At 35.8% G+C, this 24902-nt stretch overlaps 1 protein-coding gene across 1 annotated transcript in view; it reads right to left on the reverse strand.

Moving 5' to 3' along the window:
• LOC117326042 (VWFA and cache domain-containing protein 1-like) overlaps window positions 1-24902 on the reverse strand; it is a 50470-nt gene that overhangs the window by 16871 nt on the left and 8697 nt on the right. Inside the window, exons 2-9 of the mRNA XM_033882630.1 lie at window positions 21528-21590; window positions 20382-20530; window positions 19649-19755; window positions 8173-8311; window positions 1860-2004; window positions 1177-1321; window positions 634-717; window positions 349-486 (exon numbers count right to left, since the gene is read on the reverse strand). Of these exons, the coding sequence (XP_033738521.1) occupies window positions 349-486; window positions 634-717; window positions 1177-1321; window positions 1860-2004; window positions 8173-8311; window positions 19649-19755; window positions 20382-20530; window positions 21528-21590 (970 nt within the window). The remainder of the gene's footprint in view (window positions 1-348; window positions 487-633; window positions 718-1176; window positions 1322-1859; window positions 2005-8172; window positions 8312-19648; window positions 19756-20381; window positions 20531-21527; window positions 21591-24902) is intronic.

The raw sequence follows: 24902 nt of genomic DNA on the forward strand, positions 1-24902 counted from the left end.
AATTGTATATTACATTTAAAACAAACAAATAATCTGGGATATTTTCATGTTTCTTCCGACTGCAACATGTTGGAAACGTGCTTTATTTAAGTTTTTCCCCCCAAGGGATTCTGTTTTTCACTATTGATAGATAAAATCATCAAGAATGGACATCTAAAAGATCTGCTTCTGCATCTGCTTTACAATTTCTGCAAAAAAAAACCATTTTGTTTACTTCAAACTTTTTGCTGAGCTACTGAAATTTAAACCATAGCCAAAAAACAAATTTTACTGTCTATTCAAAATGTCAGGTTTGTGAGATAAAACTATAAAGATCATCCCTTGCTGAAGTTACTGTGTTATACCTACCATCAATGACTGCGTAGGTGTTGATGATGACGCGATGTCCCAGGACACCGTTCCGCTGAGAGATCACATCCATTACATCTTTGGCCTCTGTCAGTGAGGATAGCAGGCCGCGACTGATGTAGATTATCATGGCTTGTTCTGAATTAGTAACAAATGTGATATGTTACTAGTGAAATCAATCTTTGTAACATGATTGATGCTGAATGAAATTGATAATTACGACCTATATTTATGAGAGATTCAAGGTCTTCTTTTTGTTAGTTCTTTAGTAATTAGTGTGCTTACCGATTTTTGCTCCCTTTGTCTTTTTGACCATGTTTTCAATTATGTTGAATGCAACTTGGAATCCTAGAGAATGGTTGGTCGATGCTGCAACACGATAACATATTGGAACATGATCTTCCATAATGAGACCAAAACTATGTGAGAGGCGGTCAACAAAATACTTTTTGTAGGACTACTGAGTTGCTTACAAGGTACAAGAAATGACAAGAGTTATTTTTGGTGAATACATACACTGTGGTTAAATTTGTCAAAAACTCAACATTTGGAGACATAAAAGCAGAGAAGAAGCTACTTCAATGCTATATTTTAAAAGATAAACACATTTCTCCTTTAAGGTGCAAATACAGCAACAAATTCATGTAAGAACATTTATAATATAGTACCCTGTTTTAAGTTGTAAAACACTCTTCTGTGCTTTTGAATTCATAAATAAATACATTATAAATTCTTGGATTAGAGCATCACAAATATTTACAAATAAACCCTCCCCTCCTTATAAAAATAGTTTCTCAGGTCAGAAGTAGTGATAAACAGAGCCATTACCATCTTCCTTCTCTAGGTTGTCAATAAACTTGCTGAAGTAGAGCGTGGCTTCAAATGTGACGGGTACCATTGAGGAATGGATACAGGTATCGTCGGATGGCGCTCTGGAGAATGTGGGCCGAGACGCCAGGCCTACCACCCCAACCTGTCAACACAGATAATTAACAAGACATTAAACTAACTCCTATAGTCTCGCAAACAATAGATTTAAGTAAAGTGACTGTTATCAAATACAATTATAACTTAATGATTCCTTTATTATGCATACACTTTTTTTTAATGATTTATTACTGTATACTCTGAACCTTTCATTCACAGAAATTTTCAACTTCTATTAAAAATATACGGATGCAGGAGCTCCAACGTCAGTGTAAAAAGTTCAGTGTGGTTCTGTGTTGCCCAGCCAACGGATTCCACAAGGAAGACAAGAGTCCGGCCGTAAAGTAGTCAAAGTTTTACCCTCTATTAAATATGTTTACAACCCATTAAAACTTTGCCCTGACTATATGGGAGATAGTAGGGTGTAGCGAAACTTTTATTTCATTGAAAATTTGCCCTCTTCCTATTTGGGCAAATATGGCAAAACTTCTTGATTACATTTTTTTCTTATCTTCTAGGAACAAATGATATTCTGTATGGATATTTTAATATGTTGATGTTCTTGAAAATCAATGCAATCATACCCTGTCCTTCTCTGACAGCGAGTTGAGCAGGTGTTTGGCGATGCCCTTGGCCGTCTTCAGCTGGTTGGCACTCAGGGAGTTTCCATGGTCCATCACTATGACAATGTGTTTTGGCTGTGGTTGTACTGTTGATACAAACACTGTCCTGCAACAAAAACATTATGGGTTTAACTAGTTTTAAGCCAAATATATTAATATAATCAATTTTTGCTATTACTAATGACACAAGTCTTGACAACTAGAATTAAACAAATACAACTGATGCCAATTCACAATGGGTAATATGTTGTATTACAAATTCAGGAAGACAAATTTTCATGTTACATCAACATTAGTCATTATTAGTGTAATATTACCAGAAATCATTCACAGAAATGACATGGATTAATTAATTCAATGACACAGTAATATATTTTGTGTATAGTGGAATAGTACCAGCTCAGGTTGGTGGGTATTTCCCTTTAGCCTTGTCGTAGGGTGTTCACTAGAACTAGAGAGGTTACCATAGTTTGAGCCACATGTGGGCAAAACTTTAGTCCTTGCTGTTACAGATTTGGTGCCATTGACCACTCCAAATAAAAGCTATAATAGATTGAGAGGCTTTCTTGGAGCTAAAGATCCTGGGTTGTGGTTGTCTTCTGAGGTGATGACTTAGTGAAGGATGGAGTAGAGTACAAGGTCGCTAGATCAGGCTTGTGGGAACTTCCCCATAGTCTATTGATAATGAAAATGTGCTTGGCTACAGCGCCAGAGGTCACTAGTTCAAGTCTGAGCACTGGCTATAAAATTTTTTTTTTACTATTGCTTGATACAATTTTAACAACAAGAACAGATATTTGATGCAAATTTGTTTTCTTCAATTGGTCATGATCAGAAGCAGACAAATTGGCAGGCAAGATTGACATCAAAGTTTACACTATAAAATATGTTTGTAACATCCACTATGTAAAATGGCATACATCATTACATGTGTTACTAAAACAGATTTTGTTGTCACGTGTTCGCCTTGAAATTCACATCAGTTTCTAACACTCAGTATGGAAAATTAGCTTTGTGAAAAGTTGGCACCATTTTCAGAGGCCAAATGGAAATAACAAAGTTAAGTTTTTTCTCAGAGCGAGTCAACCATGGCAAAAATCCAAAATACCATAACCCCCGCATGAACTTTGAATTAATTTTTGATACAAGGAACCTCCGAACTCCGCTGGGTTTTGGAGTAAAAGTAGCAAGCTAGCCTACAGTTGCCTGTGTAAATGCCCCTAACTATAAAGCCATGTTTTTATCTCCCACAGATTTGCTATCATTTGATATAACTTCAGTAATAAAGATAAGATGTAATTCCATCATGTCTTGCAGAGAAGCCCAAGGAGGAACCAAGACTGAGAACAAATCATAGGGAAATGTTTGTGATAAGGTGGAAACAAACTGCAGACCGATAAGTACTAAGTAGTGCTATCTTTGGTAGCACCCCAAGGCAGCCTGGCCCGGGGGCAATCCCTGGGCGAGCCAAACCCTAGGGTCTGTAAATTACATCTGAAATATAGCACCCTACTGATCTGCAGCATCAAACTTTTTTTTTCTTTTCACAAACTTAACTGAGGTAAGACTCAATGTTGTTCTGAAAAGGCTATTTAATCTAGAACATGCTTTGAGGGCTGGTTAGTAGTACATATAATTTTCTGTCTAATTTACAGTAGACTGGCCACCAGCCCAACGTTTTTTTTGCTAAATGCCCAGCTAAATTCTAACACTAAATGATCTCCTCCTAGTTTGAAACTTAGGATAATACGTATTCTACAGACCAAAATTATTAAGCTCAATTTTATTTATAATCCAAATATTCTAGAGACAGGGGGCCAGTTTAAATTTAAAGCTGCTAATGCCTGCTGGAAATTGAGGAATACACAATATTTTCAAGATAACTGAAAAAAGATTCCTAACTTTTACTTCATTTTTTGCTTTTTACATTTTAATCACAGGAAATAGGTCACTATAAAATATAAAGAATGACTGAACAGGATATACAGTATATAGTCTAAAGAAAATCAGGGCAATATATAGTTTCCAGTTGATATTTCTTGACATCTAAATTACAGTTATTGTATTTATGTTACTATGAATGTCCATATTCCTAATTAATTGCCTTCAAGTTTAAAACTATGTGTTATAAGTCAAAGTTAAAAAGTAATAGTGATTTCTCTTGTCAACCTGTACATGACTTAACCCCCATTATAGCTACTGTGGTCAAAAGTACTACACTGACAACATACAACTCAAACTCCAGTAATGCTCTCTCTCTTCCTGCAATCCTCTAGCAATACTGTGGCATAAAAGTTTTTCAACTACGGAAAAATGTCATGTTTAGATCATCACTACAAATGAAAGAGATCTTTTTTATCAGTTTTTATTAGAAAAACATTTTAGGGCCAAACAACTTATCAGCAGACTGGCTGTCGGGGCGCTCCTCTAATAATTACACCCCATGTAGTTACATTCTATCTTTGAAAGTTCCTCTAGATGAGAACAACTTTATAATATCTATATCAAAGTTTAGGATAAGTTAGGAAAGCTTGATGGCTTGTTCTATAATGTTATAGGGTCCACTGTGTCTACAGTGGTAGTTCTATGATGTTATAGGGTCCACTGTGTCTACAGTGGTAGTTCTATGATGTTATAGGGTCCACCGTGTCTACAGTGGTAGTTCTATAATGTTATAGGGTCCACTGTGTCTACAGTGGTAGTTCTATGATGTTATAGGGTCCACTGTGTCTACAGTGGTAGTTCTATGATGTTATAGGGTCCACTGTGTCTACAGTGGTAGTTCTATGATGTTATAGGGTCCACTGTGTCTACAGTGGTAGTTCTATGATGTTATAGGGTCCACTGTGTCTACAGTGGTAGTTCTATGATGTTACAGGGTCCACTGTGTCTACAGTGGTAGTTCTATGATGTTATAGGGTCCACTGTGTCTACAGTGGTAGTTCTATGATGTTACAGGGTCCACTGTGTCTACAGTGGTAGTTCTATGATGTTATAGGGTCCACTGTGTCTACAGTGGTAGTTCTATAATGTTACAGGGTCCACTGTGTCTACAGTGGTAGTTCTATAATGTTATAGGGTCCACTGTGTCTACAGTGGTAGTTCTATAATGTTACAGGGTCCACTGTGTCTACAGTGGTAGTTCTATTATGTTATAGGGTCCACTGTGTCTACAGTGGTAGTTCTATGATGTTATAGGGTCCACTGTGTCTACAGTGGTAGTTCTATGATGTTATAGGGTCCACTGTGTCTACAGTGGTAGTTCTATGATGTTATAGGGTCCACTGTGTCTACAGTGGTAGTTCTATGATGTTATAGGGTCCACTGTGTCTACAGTGGTAGTTCTATGATGTTATAGGGTCCACTGTGTCTACAGTGGTAGTTCTATGATGTTATAGGGTCCACTGTGTCTACAGTGGTAGTTCTATAATGTTATAGGGTCCACTGTGTCTACAGTGGTAGAGTGTTTATGTGTCTAGAGCAGTACAGAGTCCATGTGTCTACAGTGGTAGAGTGTTTATGTGTCTAGAGCAGTACAGAGTCCATGTGTCTACAGTGGTAGAGTGTTTATGTGTCTAGAGCAGTACAGAGTCCATGTGTCTACAGAAATACAGAGTCCACCAGTGGTAGTTCTATAAGGTTATAGGGTTCCACTGTGTCTACAGATGTAGTTAAAAGTCTATTAATGTTATAAGGCCACTGTTGTCTACAGTGGTAGAGTGTTTAGGGTTAGAGCAGTCGAGGGGTCCATGTGTCTACAGTGGTAGAGTGTTTATGTGTCTAGAGCAGTAGAGTCCATGTGTCTACAGAAATACAGAGTCCATGTGTCTACAGAAATACAGAGTCCAGGTGTCTAGTGCGGTACAAAGTCCATGTGCCTACAGCAGTACAAAGTCCATGTGTCTACAGAAATACAGAGTCCATGTGTCTACAGAAATACAGAGTCCATGTGTCTAGTGCGGTACAAAGTCCATGTGTCTACAGAAGTACAAAGTCCATGTGTCTACAGAAATACAGAGTCCATGTGTCTTCAGCAGTACAAAGTCCAGGTGTCTACAGCAGTACAAAGTCCAATGTGTCTACAGAATTATAGAGACCATGTATCTACAACAGTACAAAGTCTGTGTACAAAGTCCACATGTCTACAGCGGGACAATATCCGTGTGTCTACAGAAGCCCATGCATCTTCAGCAGACTTATTACGCTTTATTGGGGGGAGTCGGTATGTGTCTAACAGACACGTAATTATGTGTCTGTACACTGTAGATAAAGACCTTGTCTACAAAGTGGTAACCAAAGACAGTGCCGGGATTCTGTGAGGCCCACAATCAGACACTTGTAGCAACAGTTGTTCAATATGGTTTTAATTATACCATTACTTTGATGCTCCCTCAAAAACCTATATCAAATGTTTTTTGCACCTGGCCATCACTGTGTGAGCTCTTGATCAAGACACAACATGTAAACTCGTAAACAAGTTTATAAAGCAACATCTGAGAATTTCTTCTGCTATGCGCCTATGAAGCTGGAGGTTATCTCTGATGATGAGAAGGCTTATTTTTAACCACAAGTGAGAGGTCTATATGTCATTAATAACTTTTGCACATTTGCTGTATGTTAACTCAAGTCCTCAACAGATTTCCTCTGCTGTATGTAACATAAGGCATTGTAACTTTATTACACCACTATGTACCAATGACAGTCTGGTAAGCCATTGGTACAGTATATTAATTACCTATTTTTATTGCAAGCATTCGTCAACAATTGCCCAATAATACTAACCAACTAACAGAGCCCCTGTTCATAATGCAATTTCAATTTTCTTGCAAGTAAAAAAAAATCTACTGAAAAATGCAAGCTTTTACCCCACCTATGTATAAGAAGATATAATTACGGGGGCATATCTCATCATACCAAGGAAATGAAAGAGACACAGCCTGTAGAAACATATGGTAGTGATTTGTTTAAGCACTGTTCACCTACTAAAAGGGTAGTACCATATCCTAAAATCGAGTCATCTGTATGTACTCATTATGATCATAAGGGTACTGTACATGAATACATGTACATCAAAAGCATTTCTGCACGACTGTTTTGAAGTGGTTGGCTCTCAGCATCTCGTTGGATGACCCTGAGCCTGTGTGCATTATGACTGCGTAAGTAATTTTCTGCTTGCTTGATCAGAGGGTTCCCGGTGTCTGTAGCCAAAAATATCGGAATGAAGAGGTTTTCCTCTCCCTACACGACAATAACAAGTTACAGGGATAAAATAAGGTTTCTAATTTTCTCTACATGTTACTGGGATAAAGTCAGAGAGGTTCTCTTTAGTTTCTACACAACACAAGTTACTAAGATAAAGTCAGAGAGGTTCTCTTCCCACAGGTCACTAAGATAAAGTCAGAGAGGTCCTCTTCCCACAGGTCACTAAGATAAAGTCAGAGAGGTCCTCTTCCCACAGGTCACTAAGATAAAGTCAGAGAGGTTCTTTTCCTAGATAACACAAGTTACTAAGAAGAAATCAGAGGTTTTCTTTCTCCATGATACAAGTTACTAAGATAAAATGAAATGGTTTTCTTTCTACACAACACAATTTATTACGATAAAGTCAGAGGTTCTTTTCTTTCACAACACAATTCAAGTTACTAAGATAAAGTCAGAGAGGTTCTTTTCCTTCACAACACAAGTTACTAAGATAAAGTCAGAGAGGTTCTTTTCCTTCACAACACAAGTTACTACTTAAGATAAAGTCAGAGAGGTTCTTTTCTTTCACAACACAAGTTACTAAGATAAAGTCAGAGAGGTTCTTTTCCTTCACAACACAAGTTACTAAGATAAAGTCAGAGAGGTTCTTTTCCTTCACAACACAAGTTACTACTTAAGATAAAGTCAGAGAGGTTCTTTTCCTTCACAACACAAGTTACTAAGATAAAGTCAGAGAGGTTCTTTTCCTTCACAACACAAGTTACTACTTAAGATAAAGTCAGAGAGGTTCTTTTCCTTCACAACACAAGTTACTAAGATAAAGTCAGAGAGGTTCTTTTCCTTCACAACACAAGTTACTAAGATAAAGTCAGAGAGGTTCTTTTCCTTCACAACACAAGTTACTAAGATAAAGTCAGAGAGGTTCTCTTTCTATACTACACAAGTTACGAAGATAAATGAGACCATCGTCGATCCAATCAAATGTTACTCAAAATGGAAACAGAAAGCAGTCAACCAAGTTTTTGTATGTACTGCAGACTCCATAGCCATCACAGAAAGGTACATCACTTACCTGTGTCTGTAATCATGGACATTGGTACACCTGTGTTCCCCGTGGAAGGCATTGGCCGGGTACTCTGTATGGACACCATCCACTGATATGAAGTACTGCCATTTCAAACTGTCAAAGTACTGCATATTGCTCTTCCAGACTGCAACACAACAAGAAGTTATCCCTTTTTAAAATCCAAAATATAAATTCAGTTTGAGAAAGGATTTATAGAGTTCATTCAACATCCCACCAAGGTAAAATACATTTGTACAACAGTGAACTTTGACCTTTTATTATAGCAATTCAAAATGCAAAATCTTTAAATATCTATATGGTGGTGTATTAATTACGAACAAATGTGGTGGGCTGTTTACTCTAAATACCCTGGCGTGAGTGGAAAATAGATGTTTGACCTTCATTTGACCTTGACTGTTTAACTTCAAAAGCATATTACATTTAAAACTGATAATCTTCTAAACATACTTAACCTTCAATAACAACCTCTTAGACTTATTTGATCTTGCATAATGACCAACAAAGCCATTTTGACCTTCACTGATGAAATAGTCTTTCAATAACTAGAAAATGTCAGCCAGATGAGAATGTACCTGTTCCTATGTAACAATGTGTCCTGTGCAGGTTGAATTCAAAGACTTTCAATCCTTTAACCTTGACCAATGACCACCCGAATGTGATTAGATGTAGAACTTGATATTATGATATAACTGTATAAATATGAACAACATCTGTTCTCAAGATATATCATTGATTCTGTGCAGGACAGAATGTCATGGGATGCAACGGAACCGGACAGGATGCGACACGATGTGAAGGATGGGCATTGGATATGGATAACTCTATGTATGCCCTCCCATAAAATGATGGCGACATGAAATCAAAATTTATTTCCAAGATTTGTGTCTACACTGGAGGTAGGGACTGTTCAGGCAATTATAAACGGTCTATAACTAAAGCGTACTCTCTTCAAACACATAATAGTGCAGCCTCCCCATATGAATCATTTAATGAAATAATATTCTGACATAAGAACAGCATCTTGAGTGAGGATCTACAATGCCGTTTCATCCTAATTTTCTTTGTAAAGTATCAAATGAAGGGCTGAGTACACAAAGAACTTTCACATGATTCTGGGGCAATACGATTATAAGGTTGGCAAACGTGTATGCTATCAAGTCAATAGAACTACTGTCTAAAACAAAGGGAGCCTGCCAGCTGAATGAAGTCTTTGGAAAAGAACAGAAACAGCACAATTATATTTCTGATGTTATTACCCGAATGTAGAGCATTAATAGAGAATCTCTTACTGCTTGGGAACGTAATGCCGAAGCACTAGGTGACACTTGGATCGTGCTGCCAGTACAGAGAGCTATAGGGAATTTCATAGCAGCCCCCATATCACTGATTATCTGCCCATTAAAACACCCAACATAATATTCACCAATGTATGCCATATATTGGTACAAAGTACTTGAGAAAGGCAGTATGGGGCAGGCCTGTATGATGTAGAGATTCCTCCTCATCTACACAGCTTGTATAGTTAAAGCACAAGTAGCTCATCACTGGAGTTGAGACTTTACTTAAAGAGTGATGAAAAAAAAAGATATGCAGAGGTTCCACAACAAGTGGCGGACGGTTATCACATTTATCTTATATGATGATTTTTAAATTTTCAAAGAGACCCATCTTTTACTCAGTGTGTTTTAAAATCTTAATTTATAATCAAAAGGATACGATCATCATTTCTTTATATTTTTCCCCCCATTATTTTTATATTATGTCTGAAAGCATGCTTAATATCACATACTATTTTTGGCATTGCTGTGTCATCAAATGAAATTATAAGAATTGGCATAAAAGTTGGCCTATATAAACTTTAGAAGTTTCTAACTCCAGTTTTTTGAAAAATGTCTTGAAGATAAGCTTTTTCCCTTCTTTTACATCTTCAAATCATGATCATTACTCCTATATCTGCACAAGACATTCAGTTTTTGACTTCAAAAAGTTCGAAAAATAAACTAGACATAAAATAAAATATCATTTGAATAATGAAGCTTTTAATTTATAATTTGTGCTTTTTCATAAAAGATTTTATGCAAACAAAATTCTTTCATACAGAACATTATGTTCATTTAATGTTCAATATGAAGAAGATCACTGAAAGATTTTTAAACACACTGGTTATCTTATGAAAATTTAAAAATCAACAAAGTTGTTCAGCTGAGTTCTAATACTAGATTATCTCCCTCTAGTTTGAAACTTTGAATCTAGAATCAGGACATATCTTAGCTACCAAAATTATAAAACTCAATTTCATTGATAATATTGATGTTCTAGAGACAGGGGGCCAGTCTAATATAACACGAGAATGGCATCAGTTAAAACGTAAATCACTGAAGAAGATTTGCTTGAAACAGATCAACACATTGTAAGAATGGAACCTAAAATGAGTTAACCGACTATCATTATGGGACAACACTGTGAGACTACAGGCAAAGTGATGATTAACACTGGGGGCTTCTAATGAACCAACTTATAGAAATAGTAATGGAATACACCCTAGGGGATAATGTGTTAGAGGTGGAGGGTGGGGCCTTCAAGGGGGTAACAATTCTCTTGTAAAATTTTCGTATTCAGCACCTACATCAATATAAAAATTTCGCATTAAAAAATCAACTCTTCTTTACAACTGAATGTGTTTGGTAATAATCATACCAAAAATGTGATTAATTCAGTGATTTGAATACCCCGTTGGGTGCCCCCGAGTTAGATGTCTATATCACAGTATGTATCTTTATCATATAAAGTACTCATCTAGGCTAGCTTGAGCTGGCACCGTACAGCAAACTCACAAATATTATTGGACATAGAAAAACTGAAGCCTGCTAAATGGTCCTTTTCCCATTGAATTTTCAGTGGTAATGAAAGACCCAGAGGAAGGATGGGGGCTATTAAATACGGCTGAATAGGGGCAGCCATAAAGAGAAATCTGATGTTCACTCGCCATACCAAGTCCCCCAACCGGCACTTTACTTCAACAGGAGGAGGGAATCTATATTGTGATATGGGCCTGCAACAGTTCCCTGGTTTAATCATAAGTCATAAAAGAGCAATAAATAGGGGCCGGCAAAGTTTGAACCCAGGAGGAGTGGAAATATACCTGACAGCTAGTTCATCATGCACCAAATTATATACATGTACCACCAAAACTGTCTAACGCTGGACATTCCAAATTACATACAGAGGAAACTGTAAAATATTTAAACCCTAACATTATACCTTTATTTTACATTTCATGTATAAGCTACTCCTTTTATCTCCAAAATTACATCTTCCTCTCAAAAAAAATAAAATAAAATAAAACATTTAAATAGCTATGTTGAACAAGATTTTTAAAACCTAGAAAATTTTCATCTTTATCTCAGAAATATTTGATATTAGCAGATCTCACAGAATTATGTATTCACTGCTTAACAGACTACAATATAACATATATCTTCAAAGCCATGTAAAACAGAAACCTTCAAATCCTTATAAAGTTTCAAATCAAAAATAGTTTTACATGATCCTTAAAAAAAAAAAAAAAAAAAAAAAAAAAGGAAGATTGCTACAAAGTTAAAACATTTACCATTTCAACATTTAGCACAAATCTCACAATATTCAGAATGGAAATAATTTATCATATACATCTGAAAAATTTATTAAGACATATATGGAATCCATGGTAAATCACTGGCAGCTCATTTGACGTTTGAGGCAGAATAACATCCTTAAAAATCGATACAGACCCAATTTAATGGCTACCCATACCAAACTCCATCTAACAGCTATCAACTTAACAGCTGCGATAATGTTTCAGTAAACACTGCGAACATGATGATCTGCGTCATGAATTTTCATTTTTCTTAACTTTTTTTTTCCAGAAAACTTGTTGCTTTACTTTTGTGATGTTTGCCCACATAAAAACTGGCAAAGAAGTCCATCACACAGGTTTTCACATAGCCTGTCCCTTTTGATTTTTTATCTAATGAGAAAATTATGGATATACATCCTGCGTTTTCTGACTTTTCATTCTGACGGACTGCAGGCAAATATTATTTATGTGATATAAATTGGTTTTTGAAGTCCGACTATCAAACGCCCTTCAAAGGTTCAGCCTCAGAGTTGAATGCTTTTCATCTGCTTCATTAATCTCCAGCAAACATTTGGACCAGCCTGGAAATTGAATGTTCCTGAGAGATAGCTGCTAACACAATGTTATGTATCTTCCAACAAGCATAGCCAGATCAATAACTGACATGCACAATACATTAAGGACAAGACTATTTTCATATGTCGTAGATATTCCAATTAACACCCTCCCCACCCTACTCTCCTGAGTGTTTGGACAATTACAGTAACTGGCCAGTAGTCTGGTCAATGGCTGGAGATTCAGTTACAATGCCTATGGGGATCACTACAGCCTCAATCATCACATTTCCAGCCTGCAGCAAAAACAGATTTGTTTTTCCTGTGATAGATCCAAAATCTTCTCATGTAACTAGTCATATTGAATATAAGATTATTCTGAAGCTAGATTTTTTCATCTCCATGTGATTTAATACAGTGTCTAAAAAAATCCTTTTCAATTAGTCTCTTTTTGCTTCAAATGTCTTGATAAGAATTTCTAAAATTCTTTTTCTATCAGATTTTTTTCTTCAGATGTCATATATTCTAAAAAAACATGTCCCAATCAGTTCTCAAGTGAGGTTGTTGTGACGTAAATGTTCTACAGTGATATTTTCAACTCAGGAGTTTATACAACATACAGATTTGGGGACATGTCTATAGATTTATACGACATACAGATTTGGGGACATGTCTACAGATTTATACGACATACAGATTTGGGGACATGTCTATAGATTTATACGACATACAGATTTGGAGACAAGTCTACAGATTTATACGACATACAGATTTGGGGACATGTCTACAGATTTATACGACATACAGATTTGGGGACATGTCTACAGTTTTATATGACATACAGATTTGGGGACATGTCTATAGATTTATACGACATACAGATTTGGGGACATGTCTACAGATTTATACGACATACAGATTTGGGGACAATTTTTGTATGCTGTAGAAAATTTTATGGAACAAAAACACCTTAAGCAGATCTAAGGACTGATCGAAGATGTTGCAAAAGAACACCAGAAAGATTATTCGTTATTAACTCGGGATTAGATTTTCTGTCTGCTTGAATAACAAAATATCCACGATTTGTACTCGCATGTATTTTATGACTCCAAACCTAATTTTCATATTGAAGTTCCCATTAAAAATATCTCAGACATACAGCTTTAATAAAGATAAATAGAGTACATTATATATGTTATTAAAGTGAAAATTGAAAGTCCTGTATTTATATTACTCAGGCAACCCTTTAAAAAAAATACATTTAATTGGCATCAAAATATTTTTCTTAAAAAAACTTGATGGAGCCAATAAGTTACAGAACATATTTCATTTTAAATCCATGACTGTCTTTTTGATGGTAATGACAGCAGTTGAATACAGTTAATATATGCAGGTATGTAATGCTACATTTTCTGAGGTAAGATATATATATACAGTATTGACGGCGCGAACACAGGTAATGGCCTATGTCATAAAGCACACTGAAATGTCTGGGATAACAACCCGCCTGGAACAGTTATTACATTTTCAATCAGTTTGGATAGGTAATAAAGGCCACAGCAAATCAAAGCCGAGTGACATAGAGAACTCAAATACGATTTCAAAAGGAATGAAGAATTAATCAGTTTTCTCCACAAAAGTTAAAAGCCGCACCACCTGTCCAAGCTAAGAGTAGTTGATTTATGGCCGTTCACAGAAATGTATATGACAATGCATAGCCATCCTATCACTTTTCAAAATTTTCAGAGCAATGAAGAATAAGATGTTTTTAATATGAAATTCACACTAGTTATTATGCTTGCAACACGAAAAACATGAGGTTTATCACTTTCATTTAATAACTTTCTCCATTTATCAAAATTTCATTTGATAAATCCTACCAACTCGAACCAGATTTTATTTTCCCCAGCAGAAGTTATCTGAGTGCATACTTGTTTTAAAATCAGTCTGTTCCTATAAAAGTACTAAAAATCCCATAATTTATAATAACAGACCTATTTATCAAATTATATGGTTTATATAATTAATGATAATCAGCCATTTTTAAAAGTGTCTGGTGCCATCGCTGCCTACTGGCGTTCGGAGATTACTATTGATCCTAACAGCCCAGAGATCTCCGCATCTATACACAATACTACACAGTTGAAGGGATATTTTCTGCATAACAACTATATTTGGCCCCAGCTAATATTCCCAACCATTGTCATAAAAAAATTGTGCAATTATGCAGAATTATTCCGACAGACCCAGGTTCCCAAAGGGGATTGATACGTTTGTAACACAAGACTGTGGGACATCAAAGGATCTCCAGCCATACATATTGTAATACTTTTTGGGAAAGGCCAATGTCGAAATTCAAACTCTGCCATCTGGAAAATTCTGGCAATCATGGAAGTCTTTGAAGAAGAGCTCCCTTTCATATTTGCAGAGCGTAGTTAGTGGTGTTGGCTTGCCCTGCAGGAGATTCCTGTATTCCATGACAACATGCACTAAGTGAGGGATCGAGGCACCAGTCGATAACTTGAATACTGAAGTATAACACTGTGGTATTAAACAACTAGTCCAGGCTTCACAACTCTCATTTATAAATAGATAATTAAATCATATTGACAGGAATGTGCTCTGAATATTTGATTAAAAACCCTAAGTTTTTTTTTTAAGGGCAGACTTGTTTTCTGGATGGGGACAATACTGAACTTGTGTAAAATTCCAGCCAGTTACATTATGAATTTAAGAAAAACTGAAGGATTTGCCATGGTTTTTATCGTAGATGTACTATTTCCCAAATTTCACACAAAATCAACCTGTTTTAATTAAGAAAAGACCTAGAATGTGGGTTTTGTCTTGTATGAGATTGTAATTGACAAGTTAGTAACTCGATTTGTCCTAATAATTACAGGTGATGTTATAAAACTATGAGCTGCATTAATTAGAGACAGGTGATAAATACCAGATAACTTCTACAAGAAATGATTAAAAAAGAAATCTATCATTTGACTTCAAATAAACACTACAACAGCTGCTGAAGAGTTTTCATCACAAATTAATAGCTTTAAAAAAAAAATCAAAAAAGAAAAAAACAAGAAAAATATATGAAAATTAAAAAAAATCAAAAATGAAAAAAATAAATGAAATAAAATGAAGATGAAATATAAAGATACCTATTTTTCGAGCATGATTATAAGAAATTAACAGACCTTACTCTACATTAAATAACCAATTTTAATTTACAGCCAAGTAACAGCCTAGATTGGAGGATGGAATGAGCATACCTAGAGCAGTAAATCTCCACCCAGCACTATAAAACTTCAAAGGAGTTGGCTTTGTTTACTAAACCCCAGTTGCCAACAGGGTGCCCACTTTAAAGCTCTGCCACAAAAAATACTTAAATTACTCTGAGGGACAACTGCTCTGAAGACTTGAAAAACATTGATTGCGGTTGTAATACATGTGCAACAGATTTAATTGTCTTTTATCTTGCGATTTAACTCTATAATGTAAGCATTTATCAAGAAAAACATCTCCTAGATCTTTTGACATGGGTGTGTTGAGGGATAGTTTGTCTACAGTTTAAAAAGCAGGTTAGGCCAATAAAAATGTGGACGTACAAGAGAACAGCTGACACTCTCCTGGTAGTCCCGGAGAAGAAGCCCTGGGAAAATCAAATGAAGCCCCTATATATCGTAGTCCCTGGCTGTTAGCCACTCGCACCCCTCCAACAAATAGCAAGTAAAAACACATCTGTGGCCCACTACCCAAATCCCCCTGTATCCACAAGCAACACTCAAACGCCTTGGTGTTTACAATCTTCTCCCCAAAACATGTTTCGAGCAGCATGATACCCAGCATTTTTCAATATGTATCATAATTTAGTCTTCCTGCAGATTTCCGTTAGATTAGCCTTCTTGGGGTTTTCTTAGTTTATTTGCTTTCTGACATATTCTGATTGATCAGCCGTATCAGATATTTATATTGATAAGTAATAAACATAGATGAAATGCCATTGATAATATGTTTGTGCAGAGTGGTATTATGGGAAAATTTCAAATTTGTGGCTTCACGTTAGTAATGTTTTGGTATTTCCTTTTTTCCGTGTTTTTTTTTTTTGATTTGTGGTCATATTAATTTTGAGGCATGTCTTTTTTGACCACAACATGTAACGGCTTTGCCACAAAAATTTGCAAACATATATAAATCAGTGTTCAGTGTTTCCACTATGTTAAGGAAATCAGCACCACTGGATGTTTATTAAGTCCAGTGAATAGAATTTCTTTACATTAACAGTAAAGTGGAAATCTGCTAACATAAAGAACATCCTAGATTGGTTTATTTGTTTAACGTCCTATTTACAGCCAAGGTCATTTAAAGATGTGCCAGGTTTTGGAGGTGGAGGAAAACCGGAGTACCCAGAGGAAAACAACCGGTCTACGGTCAGCACCAGGCAAGTGCCCCACGAGGGTTTTGAACTCACAACCCAGAAGTGGAGGCCTAGGGCTAGTGATAAAGTGTCCAGACACTTTAACCACTCGGCCACCGGTGCCCCAATTCAACCTGTTAGAGATTTAACCACATGGCCACCGCAGCCCCAACCTGCTGGAGATTTAGCCCTTACAAAAAGCTTTTTTATATAAAGAAAAAATCCACAATGTCAAAAAAAAAAGTCCTTCCAGTTATCATTTTAACCATTCTTCACCCAAATACAAAACATGCATCTTACAAGAAAACACTGAACCACTGATATATGGTTAAAGCCATGGTGAGACTAGATGACTTTATGAGAATGTAAGCCACATTTCAGTTCATGAAATTACAACCAAAATACTTGGGTTATCAATCTGGTATCATTTAAATTTTAAAACCTTTCATCATTTTAATACTGAGAAGCTAACACTATTGAAACACAACTGTATTTCATGACCTTTCAATTTCCTTTTTAAATTAATCTTCAACGGAATAAATTCTTCTGGCAATTTTACGGACTTTGGCGACTTGTCATGGAGAAATTACTTAAGCATAAAATTGAGACTTTCTTGACATTTGCAAAGTAATAAGGTTCCTTGAGGCTTGCACTGCTCAAGTTGATATATATAACTGAATATATGACAGATCTCCTGGTTTGTTGAATGTCCGAAAAATAACAATATACATAGCAAGATAAAGACCTGGCCATGACTGATTTAAATTGGTAGTTCAGAACTGGATTTTTCTTAAAATCTTGGCTCAAGTCCTATACATAATTTTGGACTTTTCTTACCATATTCATCAGCAAATAAGTCCATGCCTGGTAATGAGTATTCCTGTTTATTGCAGTTCAGCGAAAATGTCAACAAATGCTATTTTGATTTCTTTTAAATTTGAAAAGTTGGTAAAAATTGTATTTTTATGGCAGAATCTAACTAACCAAACAGATACAAGCATGCTGGGTATTGCAATACATGTCCCCTAGCGGCCTCTGCTAAAAATAGTAACTGTGACCTTTTACCTTGATGGAAAAAACCCTGAAACTTAAATATGATCTGTTGCAACTCATACTGAATTTACATACCAACTTTTGCCAAGCTTTCGAAGCATGTCTGAGAAAATTGTGGAAAACTGATTGGATGGACGAGGAGGAAACCGGTGAAGGGACTAATAAATGCAAAGTTGAACACAGAACACAGAACATATAGGTCAGTCTTTGTAACATGGCTGCAATTTTCCTGAAGAGGAAACTACAGTGAAACTTATTTATAAAGAATTCCATGAAACCTGATGAAATGGTTTGTTATGTTAGAAATTCATTATAGGGTTTTAAAACACATATGGATGGGGGCCACAATAGCTCAGCCTGATAGAGCACCAGCCATATGACCTAAGGTGTGTTTCAAATCTCCCTGTCCATGTCAGTTGTGTTTCTGGGGAAGCTGAGAAAAGGACCGTCACAGTTGTGTCAAAATGACTCTGGCTGTTCATGGGGCATTAAACCAAACAAACAAACATAAGGGTGGACCAAATTTGGAGATTTTAATTCACTTCATAATAGACAGGAATTTGTGTCAAGCCTGTTCGTCCAAAGAAAATTTAACTGCACTAGACCAACAGACTAGTCGATAGTTGGATAAAGCTAGTCTAGACTGAGAGATGCCTTAGTCCATCTTATGACAGCTGACAGAAACAAACGTCATATCTGTCTTCTGCCAAAGAGGAAGGGGACAGAATATAGATTCTCTGTGAATTCCCTGACAATTATATTCATTTGGGAACAAATTTTATCATAATACAACATTTTTTTAAATTTCGTGTATTCATATTCAAGGAAATAAAATGCCAATAAAATGACTTTAAAGTGCCTAAAATTACCAATTACCTGAAAATTTTGTGCAATGTTAAACCTTCAGTGAAATTTTACTGCTGAAGAAATAGAAAATTTAAATTACAGGCTTGTATTCCCAGAGTTTTTATCTTGTTTGGATTCAGTGAGATTTTGTTCAGATTAGACAACTGTCTCAGTGGGTTTTCTGGGTGTGTAATCACACAATGATTATAATAGAAATGACTGACTTTAACACCTTACCTTGAACTAAATTTCAGCGAGACTTGAGCACTTACCATCTGTAAGACTTCAACCCTTGTAAATATTCTGTGAGATTTTGGTAACTGATTGAAATAAACACACTGACTCATGAACTTTGCTTTTGTGAGATTTCCCCCTGTGCTTGTATTCTGTGAGACTTCACCCTGGTAAATATTCTGTGAGAAATCAGCGATGGATCAGACAACCTGGTAATTACTCTGTGAGAATTCATCAATGGATCAGAATTCAAAACACTGACTCACAAACTTTGGTTTTGTGAGATTTTGCCCTGTGCTAGTATCCTGTGAGACTTCACCCTGGTAAATATTCTGTGAGAAATCAGCGATGGATCAGACACCCTGGTAAATATTCTGTCAGAATTCACCGATGGATCAGAATACAAAACACTGACTCACAAACTTTGGTTTTGTGAGATTTTGCCCTGTGCTAGTATCCTGTGAGAATTCTATAAATGTTCCTTGAGAATTTGGTAATGCATTGGAATACAAAACACTGACTCAAACACTTACATTCTGTGAGATTTCGCTCTGGATTAGAATTCAACATCCCCAGATGATATTCTGTGAGAACTCGGAACAGATTCGGAATACTTAACACTGACTCAAACACTTACAATCTGTGAGATTTCGCTCTGGATTAGAATTCAACATCCCCAGATGATATTCTGTGAGAACTCGGAACAGATTCGGAATACTTAACACTGGCTCAAAGACTTACCTTCTGTGAGATTTCGCCCAGGGTTAAATGCCCCTCTGGGCAGGTTTTCTGGATATAAATCACAGCTAGTGCGCTTCGAGATCTTACAGCCATACTGACTCTCTTCACTGAAATCAGGAGATATTGTCACATTATCAATCACAATTCTTATAAACAACACAGAATGATTCAATTTTTAACTCAATCAGAAAGTTTATTCAACTTAAAATCATTATTTTTTTCTTTTATTTTTATTAATTTGTATAAAGCAATGGTATATCCTCTTGATTTGAGTATATTATAGTTTTTGATACAACTGATATAATAGTGTGTTTTTTTTTTAAGAATTGCTCGGCTAAATTCTGATACAAGATTATCTCCCCCTAGTTTGAAACTTAGAACTAGAATCAGCCATATCCTAGGGACCAAAATCATAAACCTTAATTTTTTTTATAATCTTAGTATTTAGAGACAGGGGCCAGTCTAAAAAGTGGCGTTTTCATTTCATTTAACTGCATGTAGGTAGAGAAAGTTATATATATAGTGCAACGATGCCTATCTAAATGCAAAATATCCCGGTTCTCAATTATCCAATCTCCTGCTGTTTCCTCTAAATGATCCTGTGTTTATTCCTGTTGTTATGATATCATAGTTTGTTCACATCTCCGAACATCTGCATTACCTAACAAATTATGTGCCTCCCGAGTGGTCTGGATATGGGACTTCTATCTATTCTACAAATTAGAATTCTTACCTGAATTCCATCGGAGGAAGATGACAACAACTAATCTTCTTGGTGATTGGCTGTTTCACATGGAACTTGTACAGGTTCTGCACGGTGATCTTGTTGGTGTTGAGAACTTGTAGATAGTTTTTGAACCGCCCGGCCAGCCTATCAGTGACCTGTAGCACAAATTATATCACTTTTATTTCTGAACAGACACAACCTTATATATATTTATCTGGAAATTACCTGTGATGCAATTTCATCACAATAGAAAGATAACAAGATTGAAGAAAAACATCCCAGAAGCTTTTTTTTTTAACCAGACCCCAGTTTCATCAATATTCTTTGACTTCAGGACACTCCTTTACTTCAACTTTCCCATTGAAAGTATTACAGAATTTAAGGAGAGTTCCTTAATTAACACTTCTTCCTTAAACCCAATGATGTTTACATACAGAAAATTTAAGGTCAAGGAGCTTCCTTGAGCTTAGTAAGGAACATTGAGGAAAATATGGCCTGGCAATCAAATTTCAAAAGTCCAGAGCCCATTCTGTTAATGTTAAGCTGCCATCATGATGCAGGACATCCAGTAGACTCTTGAGAGAGTATGTTTCGACTCCCCAAAATCGGATTGAATCGTGGGTTTGAAGGGACATGTCTATTTGATGTATGTTTTAACCCTTCAGTTTTCTGAGAAATAGTGATTGACTTCTGAAATTGCTAAAAGCCAAGGGTCAAATGGATTCCCTGACATGTCATTTGTTTACAATACCAGTATTCCTAATGAAATACAACATCGAGCGCCAAGCGGTATTAGAATACTGCTGTTCTTAGGAAATTTCAAAATGCTTATCTGCTTTACCTGTACTCCATTACATACAGAGGGACTTAATTTTACTGTAAATTTATTCACAGTAATTAGCAATAAATACCCATTTAACCTAGGGCTGGCTGATCATTAGACAACCAAAATTTTAGCCCCTTGAAATGCAACAGCTACACAGTATCTATAATGAGCTTCAACGAAAAAGTTATATCTCTTTATTCTCGACTTTTTCAACTTGAAATTGAGCCTTTTTATCTTGGTTGGGAAAAGTACCAGGTAGACAACATGGGAAGCAAATTTTGTAAAATTATTGCTGAAATAAGAACAAAGTCTGCTCTTGAACTTACATAGTCCAGCTTCTTCTGCGGGTTGGCCTGCTCATCTTCATATTTCAAGTTATCGTAGATTGTCTGGAAAGACAAAAGATACTCTAGGTTATGAATTGGTCTATGGAGTGGTGATTTTATGAAAATTTAAGTCATAGAGTCAATTGTGGACCATACTAGCTCGTTCATTTCTCACCAACCACTGACGAAACCCCTGGCTGGAACTTATAGACATTTGCATATATAGCATGAAATATAAGTTAAACTTCACTCAAAATATAACATGTACATGTGTATTCAAAAATTTTCAAAATATGACATGTTTGTCATGTACATGCATGTAATGAAAAATTATATCCAAAATTATTCAACAAGACAAAAATGATGATCCATTCAAACTGTTGAATTCTGGTCCTCCTTTATTCAGTGATTATAACAAGAGATAATTCTGTTTATAGGAGTTGGTGCTTTGTTATACAGGGGGGGAGGAGGGGTTGCATATTTTACAATCATCTGTAATTTACATTAGATCTTGCACACCATCAAAAACATGAAGATTTCAGGTGGATATCCATCCATCATCCTTTCCATAATTTGCATTTAAATGAATCCAAAGGCCCAGGTGTCATGAATAACAGATAAAAGGCCAAATGTTTAAATCAAGCCTGTCAAAATTTGATCAAGATCAGCCTTTTTATATATACAGCTTGGATGATTATATCCTTGGGGCAAACAACCTTATCCTTTAATATTACTGGGACAAGATCGGCGGCATTATACACCATTCGAGGCCTCGGGCTCCAGCGCTTACCTTGTTTAGCATACAAACACCACTTCATGTTTATACAACCTGTCAGCAGTACAAAGCTACCTTTATTTCCGCTTAGCATCCCTCCATGATCTTAATAATATTCTATCTTTATATGATATCAGTAATATTTCAACTCTGTAACAGCTAGAATCCTGAGTAAAAATATACAAAAATCCCTAATACATGTACTTCACTACATTTTAGCCCCAGCCCCTTTACTTTACTTCCATCTAAAGACATTTACTCTATTTTGTCTCAGCCCCTGAACTAGCTAGATATCGGCCCCTGAACTAGCTAGATATAATATATATATATATAGGTCTCCATGGTGTTATTTACCCCCATCCAAGCATGCCTTTATTTGGCCCCTAGGCCTGTATTTGTTTCTAACTTACTAGAACTCCCCATGGCTACTGTACCAGAGCAGGCCCTATATCTGCCCTCTACATATATTCTGTTTCTACCCAAAACCAGGTTAAAGTACCCTTTCATTTCAAGCTCAGCCCCTGTACATGTTTTTACAAAAATTCCTCACTGCACCACAGCGAGTCATATAGCCCCCAAAATATATATAAACCCATCTATGTTTCTATCTATATCCTGGCCCCAAATCATCCCTTTTTTCCAACCTCAGTCCCTGTGCTGAACTTTATTTTTAATGTATGTTCTCTTAATTATATAACTGAACAAAGGCTTTTCCTGACCCTCTAGTCTTTGCTTCTAATCCCACCCATCCCCTTTTTAGCTTGTACTGGACATAGTCCCAATATACCTCTAGATCTTGTTTCAACATTGTTTCAACTTAAAACATCCACTACCTGTACCACTGAACACTCTAGATCTGTCCTCTCCTGTTAAATAATGATGCTTAATTTGTTACCTTCATATTGTTAAAGTTATTGGTAAAGATCAATACCTTCTAGAAATACTTCACAATGTTCAAATTCCACTTCCTCAAACCTCTTAAGCCTTTTTTATACACTACAATAGATTCTCACCCATTTCTCTATCCTAGACAATAGCCCTCATGATGCATTTAACCTTCAACAAATCCTTTTCTCATGATCCTTCCTATAGACTGGCCAGCTGCAGCCCCTTAGTTTTTTGTAAAGAAGTGCAGCCTGAATTCTAATACTTGGTTATCTCCCCCTAGTTTGAAACTAGGTATTGTAGAGACCAAAATTACAGCTTGGTTTCATTTATAACTTAAAATTAAGTATTGTAGAGAACAAAATTATAGCTTATTTTCATTTATAACTTTAAATTTATATACTAGAGACAAGGGACAAGTCTAGAGATAGCACCTTTCTATCATATATGCTAGACAACAGTCCCTAATTTTCTCTTTCAGCTACATCTTTCAAAAAGGTTTAATACTTTTTCACTAATATATTAGTATACAAAATGTAATTTGAAATTTCTAGAACTATTTCTTATCTGTATTGATTATCTGCCAATAAAATCTGCAGCTATCAATCACAATATTTGTATTATTGATATAATTTCTACATAATTTCTGCGACATTATCAAAAACCAGTACATGTACGTACTGGTATATACTATAGGGACAGTCAATCTTTAGACTTTATTGTCATTATGTAAAGTTATACATTTATCAGAAATTTAACAGTAAGGCCAGGAGAAAGTAGTAGGATCCGCTATATATATATACTTATATATATATAGCTATACTTCAACACAAGCTACACTTTATAACGAACCTCAAACTCACACTCTTTTATAAAGATTATCTCTCTATTAAAATGAAGATCATGGTGATTTCTTGGTTGATTATATCAACGTCTTTCAACCGATGCAAACTACCTGGCTGAACTACATATAGCAATGATGAACACAGGATAAGATAAAACTGTTTGAGAATTTTTTCCTTTCAAAACCAACATCCCTGACATGTAGCTTCGGTCTACAAACCCTAGATGTGACAATGTAGCGCTAACAAATTCTACGCCGTTTGTCTCGCAAAGACACTCGTAACCACGCCACTACAGGATGTTGGCTCTGATTAGGTTCCGAGTCGACGATCATAATTTAAATTGTGGTTATCGTATCAAATATCAAATAATAATTCATCATGTTCATGAAAGAATAGCATTAGGTAGTCAAAAGTCTGGTCTATAAAAACCCTCATTTGGTTATCAAAGTTTAAAAGCAATTCTAGATCTATTGGCTATTAAAAGGTTATGAATCACTGAAATCTTGAGTAAGTAATATAATTACACATCATTATACTGAAAACATTTATTCTGAAATTCAGCTTTTAAATTTCATTTTTTCCCCCAAAACTAATTTGCAATTTGTTCAATATTAGTATACCGGAGGGAAGTTGTTGGGACTGTAAAGACCCCATTCAAGTCTTTGTCCCAAATCTCAAAATTTACACTTACTGCCTACCAGCAATGATAAAATTCACACTTACTGCCTACCAGCAATGATAAAATTCACACTTACTGCCTACCAGCAATGATAAAATTCACAATTGCCCACTAGTATTGTAAAAAATACACACATGCACACCAGTAGTGGTAAAAATACACATTTGCCCACCAGTATTGGTAAAATTCAT

The sequence above is a fragment of the Pecten maximus genome, chromosome 4 (assembly GCF_902652985.1).
Source record: "Pecten maximus chromosome 4, xPecMax1.1, whole genome shotgun sequence".
NCBI classification, from domain to species: domain Eukaryota; kingdom Metazoa; phylum Mollusca; class Bivalvia; order Pectinida; family Pectinidae; genus Pecten; species Pecten maximus.